At 36.9% G+C, this 19,744-nt stretch overlaps 1 protein-coding gene and 1 pseudogene across 5 annotated transcripts in view; one reads left to right on the top strand and one right to left on the bottom strand.

Moving 5' to 3' along the window:
- Positions 1-19,744, bottom strand: part of DIAPH2 (diaphanous related formin 2) — a 918,351-nt gene that overhangs the window by 641,782 nt on the left and 256,825 nt on the right. For all 5 annotated transcript variants that reach the window (XM_077988110.1, XM_077988112.1, XM_077988113.1 and 2 more), the window contains 3 exons: positions 19,479-19,583; positions 9,691-10,011; positions 1,797-1,911 (listed from right to left, as the gene is read on the bottom strand). In XM_077988110.1, coding sequence (XP_077844236.1) covers positions 1,797-1,911; positions 9,691-10,011; positions 19,479-19,583 — 541 coding nt within the window. The remainder of the gene's footprint in view (positions 1-1,796; positions 1,912-9,690; positions 10,012-19,478; positions 19,584-19,744) is intronic.
- LOC144338788 (NADH dehydrogenase [ubiquinone] 1 beta subcomplex subunit 5, mitochondrial-like) lies at positions 13,611-14,114 on the top strand (annotated as a pseudogene).

Raw genomic sequence — 19,744 nt, 5'->3', positions numbered from 1 at the left:
AATCTCACTCTGTATTCAAAAAGCAAAAATTATAACAACAATGATTTACCATTTTCACCTCTGAGGTGGGCAAAGATTTTGGGAAAACAGATATTCATATATATTCTTTGTGACACTATAAATTGATACAAATTCATCAGAATGCAATTTCATACTATCGTTAAAATTTGTAAATGTACACAGCATTTTATCCAGGAATTTTACTTGTAGAATTTGTGAAACACAGCATATATAGAGTCATGTTCACCACAGCAATTCTTAAACAAGCAAAAGACTAGAACTAATCTAAATAGCCATTAATATGGGATTAATTAAATTAAGATAGGCCCATACACAACATTCTATGCAGTACGTAAAAAGAACAAAGTAGATAAACACAAGCACCTACAGAATAATCTTCAGGCACAGTTGGTGAAAACAGCAAGGAATAAAAAACGAAAAATCATAAATGCACATATGTGTTGAGAGGCATAGACTATTTCTAGGAGAAAACGTGAAAAATTAGAATTAAGAAAACGTGAAAAATTAGAATTAATGATTTTATCTGGGCGAAATGCTGTAAGTCTGAGATTGAAGGGAGATTTACATTTGTTAAACTACCTTATTTTACTATATGAATAATTTGCCATAAGCATGAACACTTTGCTACAAGCAATTTTTTAACTTTAAAAAGTGATTATAATAAATGGTAATCACTTGAATCATTGAAGAATTCTTTAAATGTGAGGTCTACAGTACCAAACAAGAAAAAAGAAAGGTAGGCCTAATAGTAGTAACTTTTTTTAAATGTCAAAATTCTTCAGAATAGTCTAATCACCCCAGATTTGTGTGTGCATATGAACTTCAATTTACAAAGAACAACGAATACAGCACAACAACCTCCAGTGTACATAATCTAAAACAAAACTTTCACACCTCTCTCTCAATATTCCAAAATTTATATTCTCATATTCTAAGGCATAATGTGACAAATCAGACAAATGAATGATAAAGGTGCTAATTCCAGGGGCATGAGAGTATGGATTGCTTCCATTTTTCAATTGCAAGAACTCATTCAGACAAAAAGTAATATCCTTAACTAAACTATCACTTCTGCAACAATTAGTGAAATAATCATGTTGAAATAAAATACCAAAAATTAATGAACCATAATTATCTATTATGAGATTGAGAAGCTACCTGTATAGTAACAAAATCATGTGTGAAATTCACAAGTGAATAAATAAAGGATCTAATCATAAACAAAGCACTCTATTATCAAATCAGTAAACAATACTTATAAGGCACTGGATTTTCATATTAATACAAAATATCTAATTATAGCAAAAACTATAACATTTCCTAGGAATCCAAATTGATAAGTAATACAAGCATGACAGGAAAGACTATTTAAGACTATGGGACCAATCTTATTTCAATTTCATGAAAAATTCTGAGACTTTAGTGTTCTCTCACATTATTTTCTCTTACTTGATGAATCAACAGATTCACCTCCCCTGCTTCTCAATAAAAATGACAATTTCATAATGGAGCAGTGCAACACACATATTTAACAATAAAAGTAAAACCGGTATTTTCAGAATAATAGTAACATTTATGTATAATAAAATTCAAAGGTAAAAGAAATTTCCTTCTTTAATTACTAGGTAAAATATGGTTAAATGTCAATCTATTTATGTTTCACCCTGTCTGATGTGGGAAAAGTAGACATATACCCACTACTAGAAATTTTTAGCAAAGCACTGAATTAAATTATACTTGAATCAGGAACTTATATTTTATTTTTAAAAATGTACCTTTCATCTGAGTAGCAAAATTCAATGCCAGTTTGGCAAAGAGATCTGGATTCTCAAACTTGTCTTCTTTAACTTTTAACCAGAAACAGTTCTCAGATAATTCTGTGGGTTCAATCTGAAACAAAAATAACAAAGAAAAGATTCTAAATTATAATTTCATATTTAAATTTTCAAGGAACTAACTTTCAGCAAGGTTGAATGACAGTTCCTTTATTCCTCTATCCTCTAAGTCAATTTCAGGATGTATCTAAATAATACTTATAAAGTAAATATTCATTGGGAAATTCAGAATTGTGTGAAAAAATGGCAAACAATAGAAATAGGCCACATAGCAAATTGCAGCTTAAAAATTATTCTCCTGGAAGGAGTCTTAAAAATAATTTAGGAAATCCTAACCCCAACTCACATAAAATCTTCTTGTTCCTGGGTTTTTTAAAACAGGGAAACTCAGACTTAGAAAAGTGAATTCCCTTTGTTCACTCATTAGGTTTAAGTTAGCAACCATAATGATAGCTGACACACACCTCCTACATTGTGTCAGGTACTGTCTTAAGTTATTTGCATATATTAACTAATTTAATCCTCGTAATAATTTTTTGACCTGTTCTGTTATTATCTCCACATTAAAAGATGAGGAAACAGAGCCCAAGAAAGTTTAAGTGGCTGCCCAAATTAGTAAATGGCAGAGCTGGGATTTTAAACCCAGATAAGTGCTCCAGAGGACCGTGGTCTTAACTACTACCCAAGATTAAAACTTTATCTTTCAATACACCATGAAGCTTCGTGATGTGTAACTACCATTACACTGCATACTAAATTGTTAAATTAGGAAGCATATCACTACATTAACACTGGCAGATAGCGAGGCAACAGCTTTGAAATCTTATATTTTGATGAATTCTACCTAATCTTTTTAAAAGAAAAACTACATTCTAAAACCATTTACTCCAAGTTTACTCTTATGAGCAAAGCATAAATATATGCATAAGACTGAAAAATGATTTAACCATCATTCTGTTTAAACCAACTTACTACATAGATGCTGTCTAATACTGTAAATATGTTCTTGGATGACACATTTCCCCAAATGGTTGTCTGGGTAAATGGATTTTCATTAGATTAGTTCCCAGTGAATGAGGACTGTGTCAATCTACATAATAACCTTTTAAAACATATTATTTGCTAATAATAATAAAGTCTAACAACATTCATAAGAAAGTATTTTCGGCCGGGCGCGGTGGCTCAAGCCTGTAATCCCAGCACTTTGGGAGGCCGAGACGGGCGGATCACGAGTTCAGGAGATTGAGACCATCCTGGCTAACACGGTGAAACCCCGTCTCTACTAAAATACAAAAAAAATTAGCCGGGCGAGGTGGCGGGCGCCTGTACTCCCAGCTACTCGGGAGGCTGAGGCAGGAGAATGGCGTGAACCCGGGAGGCAGGGCTTGCAGTGAGCTGAGATCCGGCCACTGCACTCCAGCCTGGGCAACAGAGCTAGACTCCGTCTCAAAAAAAAAAAAAAAAAAAGAAAGTATTTTCATACATCATATTAAAAAATTAAGGTATGTCAATATTGAATATTGTCACTTATTCCACACTATCTGAAAGTGTAAAACTTAAAAAAAAAGTCATTCACTAAGAAAAACAAGTAAGATAAAAAGGCTCAATAATAAAAAGCATTTTATTTAAGAAAAATGGGGAAGAGGCTTCAGCTCACAGGAGGCAGGTGGCACTCATATCCTCCATAAAAAGCCAAAAAAGAGAGTAGATAATCACAACATGTAAAAACATTGGAATTTGGCAGGGAAGTTACAGAAAACACCTGAGGCATGGAAGGAGCAGGAATCCAGGCAGCAAGCCTGGCTGTGATCAGCTGGCCACCCAGAGAAGCATCCCAATGTGGGAAAAGGGTAAATAACATATCCCCAGTGGTCCAGATTCCCACTGTGAACTCTGAAGATTCTAGCCATAGGAGAGCCACTCAGCCTCCACAGGCCCTGAAACTAGTCTTTAGTAAACAAAGTTACCGGCAGTCTGTGCAAAGGCATTGCTCTAGAGTGGGCATTCACACTGGATCCCACACATGCCACCAAGACCGAAGCAGCTGCAGTATGGCAACAGATTGAGAGTCCAAACCCCATCAGACTACATCCTGCCCTGGGGCTGAAAGATTCTCTATCTCCACATCCTTGGAGCCCACTGAAATCTCCCACATCCACCCAGATGACTGCAGTGATGTGATACTGGCTAGATCTAGCAATGAGACCAGGTCCCAGCATTCTAGCCCACAAGGTGTCCTACATCCCAGGAACACGTGGTGCAGCATATTGGAGAGGCTACAGGCCAAGAGAGAATGGGATACTATATTTAAAGTGCCAAAAGGAAAAAAAAAAAAAAAACACACACACACACTGGAAGCCAGTTGTATATACCCAACAAATCTATCCATCAAAAATGAAGGAGAAATACATAATGTCTTTCCCAAACACGCAAAAACTGAGGGAATTCATCACCACCAGACAAGCCCTGCAAGAAATGCTTAAGGAAGTCGTACATATCTGAAAGAGAATATATGTAGCACATGAAAGTATAAAATTCACATGTATAAAACTATGAAACTCACATGTAGAGCAGATAGACAAATGAGAAAGAGAAAGGACTCAAATGTTAACACTACAGAAAACTAACAAACCGCATGGATAAACAATAACAAAGAAAGAAAAAACAAAGGATACACAAAACGAACAGAAAACAATTAACAAAATGACAGGAATAAGTCTTCACCTATCAATAATAAACTTGAATGTAAACCAATTAAATTGCCCACTTAGAAGATATAGACTGGCTGAATGTATTAAAAAACATGACCCAACTATATGCTTCCAACAAGAAACACATTTCACCTGCAAGACACACATAGACTGAAAATAATAAAATAGAAGATATTAAATTGCAAATGGTAGCCAAAAGTGAGGAGTAAATATACATATATCAGATCAAACAGATGTTAAGTCAAAAATAGTAAAAAGAGACAAAGTAGGTCTATATATATATATATAGATATAGATATATATACGCATCAATTTAGCAAGAGGATGTAACATGTCAAAATATATACATACCCAACACTGGAGCACCCAGATATACAAAGAAAATACTATTAGACCTAAAGGGAAAGATAGACTCTAATATAGTAATAGTTGGGGACTTCAACACCCTACTCCCAGCATTAGACAGATCATCTAGGCAGAAAATCAACAAATAAACATTGGATTTAAACTGCACTTTAGAACAAACAGGCCTAAAAGACATTTACAGAACATTTTATCCAACAGCTGCAGAATAAACATTCTTCCTATCAGCATAAGAAACATTCTCAAGGACAGATCATATGTTACTATAAAAAACAAGTCTCAACAAATTTTTAAAAATCAAAATCATATCGAGTATCTTCTCAGACCACAATGGAATAAAATTAGACATCAATAATGAGAGAGATTTCAGAAACTATACAAGTACACAGACTTAAAGAACATGCTCCTGAATGACCACTGGGGCAATTAAAAAATAAAGAAAAACATTTAAAAATGTATTAACATAAGTGAAAATTAAAAAACAATATATCAAAACCTGTGGAATATAGTAAAAGCAATGCTAAGAGGGATGCTTATAGCAATAAACACCTACTTCGAAAAAATGGAAAGATGTCAAATAAACAGTTTAATTTTGCACCTGAAGGAACTAAAAAAGCAAGAACAAACCACACCCCAAATCAGTAGAAGAAAAAAAATAATAAAGTTCAGAGCAAAACTGAGCCAGAGATTAAAAATACAACACAAAAGAGCAACAAAACAAAAACTTAGGTTTTTTGAAAAGATAAAATTGATAAACCACTAGCTAGATTATCCAAGAAAAAAAAAAAAAAAAAAAAGGAAAGACCTAAATAAACCACATAAACAAAATCAGAAATGGAAGAGGAAACCTTACAATTGATAGCACAGAAATACAAAAGATCATCAGAGACTATTATGGACAACCATACACTAACAAGCTGAAAAGCCAAAGGAAATGGATAAATTACTGGACACATACAATCTACCAAGAAAGTCCCCCCAATAAAGAAAAGCCCCAGGACTAATGACATTACTGACGAATTCTTCCAAACTCGTAAAAAAGAACTAACATCAATTCTTGTCAAACTATTCCAAAAAACTAAAGAGCAGGAAAATCTTCCTAACTCATCCTACAAGGCCAGCATTACCCCAATACCAAAACCAAACAAGGACACAACAATTAAGAACATCCCTGATGAACACAGGCATAAACATCCTCAACAAAATACTAGGAAACTGAATCCAACAGCATATCCAAAAGATAATACATCATAATCAATGGGATATACCCCATGAATGCCAGGATGGTTTAACACATGCCAATCAATAAACGTGATACATCACATCGAAAGAATGAAAGATGAAAACTATATAATTATCTCAACAGATGCAGAAAAAGCATTTGATAAAATGTAACATCCCTTCACAATAAAAACTCTCAACAATTAGGCAGAGAGGAAACATACCTCCACATAATAAATGCCATATATGACAAACCCATTGCTAACATCATACTGAATGGAAAGAACACAAAAGCCTTTCCTCTAAGAACTAGAACAAGACTAGGATGCTCACTTTCACCATTTCTTTTTTTTTTTTTTTTAATTTATTATTATTATACTTTAAGTTGTAGGGTACATGTGCATAACGTGCAGGTTTGTTACATATGTATACTTGTGCCATGTTGCTGTGCTGCACCCATCAACTCGTCATTTACATCAGGTATAACTCCCAATGCAATCCCTCCCCCCTCCCCCCTCCCCATGATAGGCCCCGGTGTGTGATGTTCCCCTTCCCGAGTCCAAGTGATCTCATTGTTCAGTTCCCACCTATGAGTGAGAACATGCGGTGTTTGGTTTTCTGTTCTTGTGATAGTTTGCTAAGAATGATGGTTTCCAGCTGCATCCATGTCCCTACAAAGGACGCAAACTCATCCTTTTTGATGGCTGCATAGTATTCCATGGTGTATATGTGCCACATTTTCTTAATCCAATCTGTCACTGATGGACATTTGGGTTGATTCCAAGTCTTTGCTATTGTGAATAGTGCTGCAATAAACATACGTGTGCATGTGTCTTTATAGCAGCATAATTTATAATCCTTTGGGTATATCCCCAGTAATGGGATGGCTGGGTCATATGGTACATCAAGTTCTAGATCCTTGAGGAATCGCCATACTGTTTTCCATAATGGTTGAACTAGTTTACAATCCCACCAACAGTGTAAAAGTGTTCCTATTTCTCCACATCCTCTCCAGCACCTGTTGTTTCCTGACTTTTTAACTTTCACCATTTCTATTCAACATAGTACTGGAAGGCCTACCCAGAGCAATCAGTCAAGCAAAGAAATAAAGGACATCCAAATTGGAAAAGAGAACATCAAATTGTCCCTCTTTGCAGACAACATGAGTTGACATTTGGACATACCTAAACACCCCACAAAAAACTCATATAATTAATAAATTCAGTAAGTTGGAGGATACAAAATCAACACACAAAATTTATTAATGTTTCTATAGCTGAATAATAAACTTGCTGGAAAAAAAATAAAAAGGCAATCCCATTTACAATAGCTACAAAAAATAAAAAACTTAGGAATAAATTTAACCAAAGAAGTAAAAGACCTTTATAAGAAAAATTACACAACACTAATGAAAGAAATTAAAGAGGACACAAACAAATGGAAAGAGATACAATGCTCATAGAATAAAGGAATTTACACTGTTAAAACGACCACACAACTCAAAGCAATCTACAGATTCAGTGCAATCCCTATCAAAATACCATTAACATTTTTTCACAAAAAATAGGAAAAATAATCCTAAAATTCATATGGAACCACGCAAGAGCCTGAATAGCCAGAGCAATCCTGAGCAAAAAGATCAAAGCAGGACGTTGACTTCAAAATATACTACAAGGCTATAGTAGTCAAAACGGCATGGTACTAATGTAAAAAGAGATATATACACCAGTGGAATAGAATAGAGAACCCAGAAGTAAATCCATATATTTACAGCTAAGAGATTTGGCACAAATGTGCCAAGAACATGCAATGGGAAAAGGACACCCTCTTCAATAAATGATGATAGGAAAACTGGATATCCATTTGCAAAAGAATTAAACCTGACCCATATCTCCCACAACATACAAAAATGGACTCAAATTTGATTAAAGATTTAAGCATAAGACCTGAGACTATAAAACTACTAGAAGAAAACATAAGAGAAATGCTCCAGGACACTAATATAGGCAAAGATTGTGTGGCTAAGACCTGAAAAGCACAGGAAACAAAAACAAAAATGGGTGAGATTATATTAAACTAAAATGCTTCCGAATAGAAAAGGGAACAATTAACAGAGACAATCTGTTGAATGGGAGAAAATATCTGCCAACTATTTATCCAACACTGGACTAACATCCAAAAAATACAGGAAACCCAAACAACAGCAACAAAACAAATAATCACATTAAAGAGTAGACAAATAATTTGAGTAGACATTTCTCAAAAGAAGATATACAAATGGCCAAGATACATGAAAATGTGCTCAACGTCACTAATCACCACAGAAATACAAATCAAGACCACAGTGAGATATCTTACTGGCATCTTATGCCTATTAGAATAGCTATTATCAAAAAGACAAACAAAATGCTGGAGAAGATGTGGAAAAAAGAGAACTTTCATATACTGTTGTTAGGAATGTAACTAGTACAGCCATTATGGAAAACAAAATAAAGATTTCTCAAAAATGTAAATAATAGGATTACCATACAATAATGCTCCTAAATAACAGGATTACCACACAATAATGCTGTAATCCGATTACTAAGTATTTATACAAAGGAAAGGAAATCAGTATATCAAAGAGATACCTGCATCCTCATGTTTATTGCAGCACTAGGCAGAATGGAAAAGATATGAAATCAAGCTAAGTGACCATCAACAGATGAATGGATAAATAAAATATAGTATTGAAACATAATGGAATACCATTCAACTATAAAAAAAGACTGAAATCCTGTCATTTGCAGCAATATATATGGAATTGCAGATCACTATGTTAAGTGAAAAAAGCTGGACACAGAAAAACAAATATCATATATTCTCACTCATACATGGGAGCTTAAAAAGTGAATATCATGAAAGTAGAGAACAGAATGATAGTTACCAGAGGCTGGGAAGGGTGTGGGAGGTGGGAGGGTGAAGAGAGATAGGTTAACGGGTTCAAACATATAGTTAGATAAAAGGAATAATTTCTAGCATTTGATAGCACAGTAAAGTGACCATATTTAACAATATGTTGTACATTTCAAAATAACTAGAAGAGAAGATCTGAATGTTCTCAACAAAAACAAATGACAAATGTTAAAGGTGATGGATATCCTAAATACCCTGACTTGATCATTACACATTCTATGCATGTAGCAAAAATCACATGTACCCCATAAATATGTACAAATATTACACATCAATAAAAATTTTTTTAAAGAAAAGCTATGTTAAAAGAATCAAAATTGCTTTTCATTTGGTGGTATATTTCAAATATTATTCTCTACATCACTTAGATTTTCCTTTTGCCTACTTCACAATGTCAAACTATCTGGAGAGTTTCCAATTATCTGGAGCCTAAATTGAAAGATGGACATAAAATGATGAACTCACAAAGGAATGGAAAGAGTCAGCAGTCATACTCTCAAACATTAAACAATTAAACAATACATACACATAGCAATGATCAACAAAAGCTAGATAAAGTAAAAAAACTCTAGTTTTAGTATTACCTTTGACCAATTGATTCTCTTCATGGACACTTCAGGTTTATAAATTTTTTTCTGCTTCATTCCATAAGGTAGATTAAGTGATATTCCTGGGGGAGGAGGAACTCCTCCAAGGGGTGGTGGTGGAGGAGGTCCCCCAAATAAAAGTGGTGGTGGTGGTGGTGGTGGTATCCCTATCATTCCAGGTAAAGGCGGTGGTGGAGGAGGAAGAATAGCTCCTCCAGGTAGAGGTGGTGCTGGTGGTGGTGGAGGCGGCCCTACACCTGGCAATGGAGGTGCTGGAGGAGGACCTGGAATTCCTGATGAACTTGAGAGTACTTGTGCCTGAAATATAAATAATCAAAGTTTAAATGCTTATAAATATAATTGAAAAATTGAAGAAATATATATCAATAGATATTTGTAGTTTATCTTATGTTTTAAGATTATATACACTTTTTTAGATATTACTAAAATATCTAAATATTTAGCAAGATCTAAGGGTTTAACAGTATATGAAAAAGACTTGTGTAGACTTTTAATAAGCATTATAAATTCTGGACAGTGACTACTTCTGTTACCATACAAATGCTAGGAAAGTTGGTATCTGATATGGTTTGGCTCTGTGTTCCCACCCAAATCGTGATCATGAGCGAGCTCTCACAAGACCTGATGGTTTTATAAGAGGATTTTCCCTGTTTGCTTGGCACTTCTCCTTGCTACTGTGACGTGAAGAAGGATGTGTTTTGCTTCCCCTTTGGCCATGACTGGAAGTTTCCTGAGGCCTCCCCAGCCCTGCAGAACTGAGTAAATTAAACCTCTTTCCTTTATAAATTACCCAGTCTTGGCCAGGTGTGGTGGCTCACGCCTGTAATCCTAACACTTTGGGAGGCTGAGGCAGGCGAATTAGCGGAGGTCAGGAGTTGAAGACCAGCCTGGCAAACATGGTGAAACCCCGTCTCTACCAAAAATACAAAAATTAGCCTGGCATGGTGATGCATGCCTGTAATCCCAGCTACTCAGGAGGCTGAGGCAGGAGAATCGCTTTAACCCAGGAGGCAGAGGTTACAGTGAGCTGAGCTTGCACCACTGCACTCCAGCCTTGGTGACAGAGGCAGACTCCGTCTCAAAGAAATAATAAAATAAATAAATAAATAAATAAATAAATTACCCAGTCTCAGGTATTTCTTTATAGCTGTGTGAGAATAGACTAATACAGTAAATTGGCACTGGATAGTGGGGTGCTTCTGTAAAGACACCCAAAAATGTGGAAGCAACTTTAGAACTGGGTAACAGGCAGAGGCTGGAATAGTTTGGAGGACTCAGAAGTAGATAGGAAAATGTGGGAAAGTTTGGAACTTCCTACAGACTTGTTGAATGGCTTTAACCAAAATGCTGACAGTGATATGAACAATAAAGTGCAGGCTGAGGTGGTCTCAGATGGAGATGTAAAACTTGTTGGGAACTGGAATAAAGGTCACTCTTGCAATGCAAAGAGACTGGTGGCATTTTGTCTCTGCCCTAAAGATCTGTGGAACTGTGAACTTCAGAGAGATGATTTAGGGTATCTGGCAGAAAAAATTTGTAAGTGGCAAAGCGTTCAAGAGGAAGCAGAGCATAAAAGTTTAAAAACATTTGAAGACTGACAATGCAGTAGTTTCTGGGGAGAAACTCAAGCCCTCTGCAGAAATTTGCATAGGTGATGAACAGCCAAATGCTAATCACCAAGACAATGAGGAAAATGTCTCCAGGGCATGTCAGAGACTTTCATGGCAGTCCCTCCCATCACAGGCCTGGAGGCCTAGGAGAGAAAAACTGTTTCCTGTGCCAGGTTCAGGGCCCTCCTACTGTGTGCAGTCTCTTTGATGCCCTGCATCCCAGCCACCTCAGCCATGGATAAAAGGAGTCATGGTACATTTCGAGACATAGCTTTGGAGGGTGTAAGCCCCAAGCTTTGGCAACTTCCACGTGGTGTTCAGCCTGCAGGTACACAGAAGTGAAGAACTGAGGTTTAGGAACCTCTGCCTGGATTTTAGAGGATGTATGAAAACGCCTGGATGTCCAGGCAGAAGTTTGCTGCAGGGGCAGAGCCCTTATGGAGAATCTCTGCTAGGGCAGTACAGAAGGGAAATGTGGGGTTGGAGCCCTCACACAGAGTCCCCACTGGGGCATTGCCTAGTGGAGCTGTGAGAAGAGGGCCACCATCCTCCAGACCCCAGAATGGCAGATCTACTGATGGTTTGTACCATGTGCCTGGAAAAGCCACAGACACTCAACACCACCTTGTGAAAGCAACCAGGAGGGGGACTGCACCCTGCAAAGCCACAGGGGCAAATCTGCCCAAGTTTGTGGAAACCCACCTCTTGCATCAGCATGTCTTGGATATGAGACATGGAGTCAAAGGAGATCACTTTGGAACTCTGAGGTTTAATGACTGCCCTACTGGATTTCAGACTTGCATGGGGTCTGTAGCCCCTTTGTTTTGGCCAATTTTTCCCATTTGAAATGGGTGTATTTACCCAGTGCCTGTATCCCCATTATATCTAGGAAGTGACTACCTTTTGATTTTACAGGTTCATAGGTGGAAGGAACATAACTTGTCTCAGATAAGACTTTGGACTTGGACTTTCGGGTTAATGTTGGAATGAGTTAAGACTTTGGGGGATTGTTGGAAGGGCATGATTGTGTTTTGAAATGTGAGGACATGAGATTTGGGAGCGGCTGGGGCGGAATGATATGGTTTAGCTCTGCATCCCCATCTAAATCTCATCTTGAATTGTAATAATCCCCATGTGTCAAGGGCAGGATCAGGGGAGATAATTGAATAATGAATAATTGATAATTCTTGAGTTATCATGAGATCCAATGGTTTTTTAAGAGGCTTTTCCCTTTTTGCTTGGCACTTCTCCTTGCTGCTGCCATGTGAAGAAAGATGTGTTTGCTTCTCCTTCCACCATGATTGTAAGTTTCCTGAGGCCTCCCCAGCTCTGCAGAACTGTGAGTTAATTAAACCTCTTCCCTTTATAAATTGCCCAGTCTCAGGTATTTCTTCATAGCAGTGTGAGAAAGGACTAATACAGTATCCTCCAAGATTTTCTGAAATACTCCTCTAAAATAATGAAAAATTAACTTTCTTTATAAATATATGCAAAAAAGAAGTACAGTATATGGCTTGGGCCAGTTAGATTAGTTGGGTTTGAATATGGGATAATAAATACAAGGTTAGAGATTCAATTTCCTTGGGGGCTAATTAGCTTTATACAAAGAGTCTGTTTCATGGCTCTAGTAACTTAGCTGGCTTCTAACACCAATAATAAATACTCAATAGCATCCATTTCCATAGTAATATATGCTTATCAACATTTTTACATTTATTATTTCTTTTGATCCTTATTATAACCCTTTAATACAGATAGAGCATTATTATCTCACCTTTATTTCACTGCTTAAAGATGAGGAAACTGTTAGTGCAAAAAAAGTTAAATGACTAACCAAAAGTTTCAGAGTCTGAACGTGATTAGAATTTCAATGTGGTTCTTCTCACATCCAATACCATCCTCATTCCAATATAAAAGACTGTCTCTTCATGAATGGGTGCCATTTACAATGAGTACAATTAATTCAAATAGATAGGATTATGAGGAGGATATAACATTTCTATCACAAAGTAACTTCAAGCTCATTCTCTAATGACAATGCATAACAGATGAAAGGGAACATTGCATGCCATATCACGTTCTTTTTAGAGATGATTAATCTATATCCATTCCTTAAACCATTACTGATCACAATGGTTCACTTTGCTAAATAAATATATATGAAAAAGTAGAGCTGTTCATTATAAACATTCTTATGAAACCACTACCAACGAACATACATCTGTTTTAATCAAGATATGACATTAAATTAACTGAATGAAACATTTAAAACTAATTAAGGCAGTCATGGCAGCCATGAGTTTTTTGCAACAGGCCTTAGTCACTGAAGTGGCAGCTCTCTGGCCAGTGCCTTGACACTCCACTGGGATTCAGCGGCTTCCTCACCCATGGCTCTGTTAAAGCTGTCACTCCTGTTTAACACAGTGGAGACCATGAGAAAAGACTATTTATCATGAAACCTTCTTTTTTGAATTTATTGAAATTCTACATTTTGTTTACAGGGATTCCAGTGGCAATTGGCGAAACTCTAGTGAATGTGTTCATTGGTGAAACTGAACTAGTAGAAATTCCAGAAGGCTATATCCCAGAACAATGGGAATATTATAAGCATCCTATATTGAGATGGATTGTCCATATTTTCTATGATGATCCTGAAAATAATTACAAAAGAACAATGGCTATCCTTCAGACTGAAACTGAAAAGGCTGAACTGCAGATAAAGGAGCTGGAAGTACGAAGATTAATCTAGAAGAGAAGAGATGGACCCTGGTATCAATATCTGACCACTGATAGGGCAACTATGGATCATTCTCCAAAAGCAACTCCCAGTAAATAAGCATTTATTTCTCTAAATACAAAGTGTATTCTCTTTAGTGGAAAATGAATTAGTAAATATATTCTGTAGTTTTGTTCCTTGTGATGAATAAAAGAGCTTCTTACATTACTCTGTTTCTCAATGTTGGTTCATATTAAAGCTTTTAATATATCCTGTATTTCTTTTCCCTGTGATGAATAAAAGAGCTTCTTACATTACTCTATTTCTCAATGTTGGTTCATATTAAGGTTTCTGATTTGGAGGTTTTGGTTTCCTCTTTTAAGAAAGTTTAAAATGTACTAATGAAAAACTGCAGAAATAGGAATTTGTGAACTCCTAAAGTTGTGGTAACTTTGAGAGGTGTTTTATTTACCTGACAAATGGAAGTTATAGAAGTCTAATTATATTAGGTATCAGTAATTGTAGTAGTTTGTATAAATGTCTGTATTACAGACATCTGTATTATTGAGGGGAAATTCAGGATTTTAAGTTCCATAAAATATTGAACTAACTCTGTAAAACATTAACAACTTAATAAACAAATTTTCAGTGAACAAAAAAAGTTAATTAAATTTCTTGGGATAGTGTCCTTTTTGTCCTCATTCTTTCATTCATTCATTCAGAGACAGTCTTGCTCTGTTGCCCAGGATGGAGTGCAGCGGCAAAATCATAGTGCATTGCAGTCTTGAACTCCAGGACTCAAGTGATCCTCTCAACTCAGCCTCCTGACTAACTGGGACTACAGGCATGCACCACTAACCCAGGCTAATTTTTTTTCTTTTTTTTTAAAGATGGGGTCTCGCTATGTGACCCAGGCCAGTCTCAAATTTCGGGACTCAAGGAATCCTCCCATCTTGGTCTCCTGAAGTGCTGGTATTAAAGGCAACAGGCACTGTGCCTAGTCCTCTCACCTTTATTAATATAAATTTTCTACTTGGATTATTTAGTTGTTCTAACTAAATTTATAAATATCTTTATTTATTTATTTTACTTTATTTTATTTTTGAGACAGAGTTTTGCTCTTGTTGCTCAGGCTGGAGTGCAGTGGTGCAATCTCAGCTCACTGCAACCTCTGCTTTCCGGTTTCAAGCTATTCTCCTGCCCCAGCCTCCCGAGTAGCTGGGATTACAGGCACCCGCCACCACGCCCGGCTAATTTTTGTATTTTTAGTAGAGGTGGGGATTCACCATGTTGGTCAGGCTGGTCTAGAACTCCTGACCTCATGATCTGCCCACCTCGCCTCCCAAAGTGCTGGGATTACAGGCATGAGCCACCGTACACGGCCATACATATATTTAGAAAGCAAATTGAAGCAAATTTTTGGAGCAACCAGTTGAAAGGACTAACCTATTTACAAAAATATTAAAGCTAACACTCATAGGTAGACAAGATCATGGAAAGGTTACCCATAATATTCACTCACACTAGTTTGTTCACATAAATGAATGTTAATGTATGTATATACATACATACAACTAAAGTGTTTCTATGCTTAGCAAATGACCATCCTTTCCTGGAATGCAATTCTCTCTGAGGTTAGAAAGAAAGACAAGATTAAAATACGTAAAATTATTTTAATTTTACTTTTAAAATAGCAAAACTATAGAAAACAGTCTGATTTTATAGTCTTAACTGAGACAAAAGTAATTGTGGCAAAATTAAAGGTTCAGAAAATTAGTAATTTATCCTACAAATTTTGTGTATGAAAGGATGTTTTTCATACTTTGAAAGGCAAAATGTGTGTCCCATTTTTTAATTAATGGACAACATAATTCAAAGTAATACACATTTGTAAACATCATTCAATTTTTCACCTCTATTAGATCATATTTATTCTCAGAATTTTATACAACCACAAAATGCTACTATTTAAATAAAATTTTACTCAAGTTAAATATATATTTTACAAATTTAATAAGGAATCTCAAATATTGACATTAAATGCTACCAGCCTTTAAAAATCAAATTGGCCGGGCGCGGTGGCTCAAGCCTGTAATCCCAGCACTTTGGGAGGCCGAGGCGGGCGGATCACGAGGTCAGGAGATCGAGACCATCCTGGCTAACACAATGAAACCCCGTCTCCACTAAAAATACAAAAAAATTAGCCGGGCGTGGTGGCGGCGCCTGTAGTCCCAGCTACTCGGGAGGCTGAGGCAGGAGAATGGCGGGAACCCGGGAGGCGGAGCTTGCAGTGAGCCGAGATCGCGCCACTGCACTCCAGCCTGGGCGACAGAGCGAGACTCCGCCTCAAAAAAAATAAATAAATAAATAAAAATAAAAATCAAATTATATCAGCCTTTCCTTTGCCTCCCATAAACAATTAGGAATTGAATAATTAAATTAGGCTACCACATCGTATTGTAAATTGAATATGGTAAATGAATAATTTAGTATTTGACATTATTTTGGGCACACTAGAAAGTATACAGCCCTGGGCCTGCACCTATAATCCCAGCTACTCCTCAGGAGGCTAAGGTAGGAGGAATGCTTGAGGCCAGGAGTTGAGAGTGCTTCGTGATTCTGCACTTTTTACAGTTAATTTAACCATAAGTAAGTAACTACTCACTGTGTGGTAAAGGCCTGTGCAAGGTACAGTGGGGCCTTCAATAAGAAATACACTGTCCTCAAGGTGTCTATGCTCTAGCAGAATAGAGCAGGCACACAAGTATCCCATGAGTGGTCTAGAAAAGTGATATGAAAGTTCAGAGAAATTCGCTAATGGAGTTTTTGGTGAAGCTTTCCAAACAATGTCTTAATGAGCTTCTCCTTAAAGGATATGTTTCACATACACAGATGAGCAAAGGAGGGAATTTCTGACAGAGAATAATATATGCCAACATTTCTCTACTAAGCTCTATGAAAACACTATTTCCTGGAGATGTTGAAGGGTGCTCTAAGATAAAAGGTGCCATGGTCAAATGAGTATGGGAAATCAATATGAAAAAGAGGTAGGCAGGTTTCTTCAATGTAAAATATCTGGAACTTTTAATATGCTAATGAGTATTATGAATCTCCAAGATGAGAACATGTGTACTCAATTTATAGGACTATGGAATGCTTTCGTCATGAACAACCTATCGTCATTTCTGTAACTAATCTCTGGGAAATGCTGGCAGAAGGGTTAAGTATGGAGACAGTAATTTCCAAATGTGAAGGGAGGAAAGGTGACTTAGCTGCAACGGAGGCCGTAGTTAGGGGAGCAGTCAGAGCCCAGGCTGCAAACGGGAGATAAGGGAGGAAAAACCCATGCCAGAGCGTCTTTAACATTCCTGGTAAGGAGATTTTATTTAATCCTGACTGCAATAGGCAACAAGTGAACATATTAAAGCCTGGAGTGACAATAATCAGGGAATTGTTTCAGGAAGATTAATTTGCCACTGACATAAAGGATGAATTTGAGGAGGGAGAAAAGTTAGGCAACAATTGTAATAGTCCAGACAAGACATCGTAAGAGAGTGAACCTGGAGGTTTCTGGGTTTTGATGCAAAGAGGTGTAGTATGAGTGGAGTTGAAGAAAGAACAGACATAAAACAGTGACTAGCTTAATTTGTCAGTGGGTGGGGCAAGGAAAAGGGAAAGAAAACTCCAGCTTCACCATCTTTAAAATTGGTAGTAAAATTTAAATAGGAATGGACAACAAACTGGTTTGAGGAAAGAGAGAAAACCACAAAACTGGGTCTGATTTCAACATGCAACAGGACCATCCTATGGGGCCAGCTAATCAAGAGCTGGAATTAGAAGACAAACTCCAGAGACTTGACACCTACAAAAAGGGGATATGTGAATGTATAATACTGAATGGAATAGTACAGCAAAAAAAAAAAAAAAAAAAAAATCACAGAAAAGAGCAGAGGACAGAATATTGTGGAAGGTCACCATATGAGGATGAAAAAATAAGGAGAAACTAAGTTCTCAAACATGTAGAAAAAGAAGTCCAAGAAAAAGGGAGGGAAAGAGACAGAGAAAGAGATTAATTTATTGAAAAGAAATGATCAAATATTAGAGACAAGTAATACAGGCTAAGGGAAGGAAAAGGCCCCTGGACTGGGTATTTTGGAGTTTGTTGGTGACTTTTGAAGTAACCTTTCACTAGATTGGTGGAAACAGACCTAGTCAATCAACAAATATCTACTGAGTACCCACTATGTTAAGACATCATCTTCAATTTCTTTGTTTTTTTTTTTTTTTTTGAGACAGAGTCTCACTCTGTCACCCAGGCTGGAGTGCAGTGGCGTGATCTCAGCTCACTGCAAGCTCCGCCTCCTGAGTTCTCACCATTCTCCTGCCTCAGCCTCCCCAGTAGCTGGGACTACAGGAGCCCACCACCATGTTTGGCTAACTTTTGGGGGGGTTTTTTTTGTATTTTTAGTAGAGACGGGGTTTCACAGTGTTAGTCAGGATGGTCTTGATCTCCTGACCTCGTGATCTGCCCGCCTCAGCTTCCCAAAGTGCTGGGATTACAGGCGTGAGCCACCGTGCCCGGCCCATCTTCAATTTCTTAATATTCATTTAAGACATAAAGTATATTGAGGAGAATACACAATCAGTTTGAAAGTTTAGACACCCTAATTGAAATTTTAAGTATATATGGGAGCTTTCCACCATAGGGAATGTAGGTGGAAATTTACTTGAGATTCAAAGAGATCTCAAGAGAAGCTTTTGGCCGGGCGCGGTGGCTCAAGCCTGTAATCCCAGCACTTTGGGAAGCCGAGACGGGCGGATCACAAGGTCAGGAGATCGAGACCATCCTGGCTAACATGGTGAAACCCCGTCTCTACTAAAAATACAAAAAACTAGCCAGGCGAGGTGGCGGGCGCCTGTAGTCCCAGCTACTTGGGAGGCTGAGGCAGGAGAATGGCGTAAACCCGGGAGGCGGAGCTTGCAGTGAGCTGAGATCCGGCCACTGCACTCTAGCCTGGGAGACAGAGCGAGACTTTGTCTCAAAAAAAAAAAAAAAAAAAAAAAAAAAAAAAAGAACAAGAGAAGCTTTTGGCATAATTACAATTAATGACTATTTCTACATTCTTTTTGAAAGAAAATAGTATGTACCCAATTTTTCAAATCATCATGAAAATTTCATCTCAAAAACACTTTTGCTTCTGTAATATATTCTGTTAAAAATATTCCGGGCCATTTGAGCAACTAATGCTTTATTTTTTTTCCAAGCATTAAAATGATTTATTGTCCTGGAATATAAAATCTGTAGAGTTATTTCAATGAAAATGTAAAACTGCCAAAAAGTCTGCTTCTGGTCACATTTTTCCTTCTATCTAACAAGACAATTTTCTACCATCAAACTCGCTGTGACATGACACAAAGTCTATATCTTCTTTCATTACCTGGGTTCGAAGTTGCTGGATTTCTGCTTCAAGTTCTTTGATTTTCTCATCTTTTTTTTGAAGCTCTGCTTGAGCTTCCTGTCGAGCTGTGAATTCTTCATCAAACTGCAATGATCACCACCATCAATGTACAGTTAATAATATAGTTTTGAGAAAGCTTTAAAGAACATTATGTATTAAATAAGATTTACTTAGTTGAATTCCCAGATCACTCAGAAAATCACAGCTTGTAATTATTTTCATAACAATTAAGTATCCAAGTGGAG

This window comes from Macaca mulatta, chromosome X (assembly GCF_049350105.2).
Source record: "Macaca mulatta isolate MMU2019108-1 chromosome X, T2T-MMU8v2.0, whole genome shotgun sequence".
Lineage (NCBI taxonomy): Eukaryota > Metazoa > Chordata > Mammalia > Primates > Cercopithecidae > Macaca > Macaca mulatta.
Note: the sequence above shows the minus strand (reverse complement) of the source record. Positions and strands in the feature narration are given on the sequence as shown.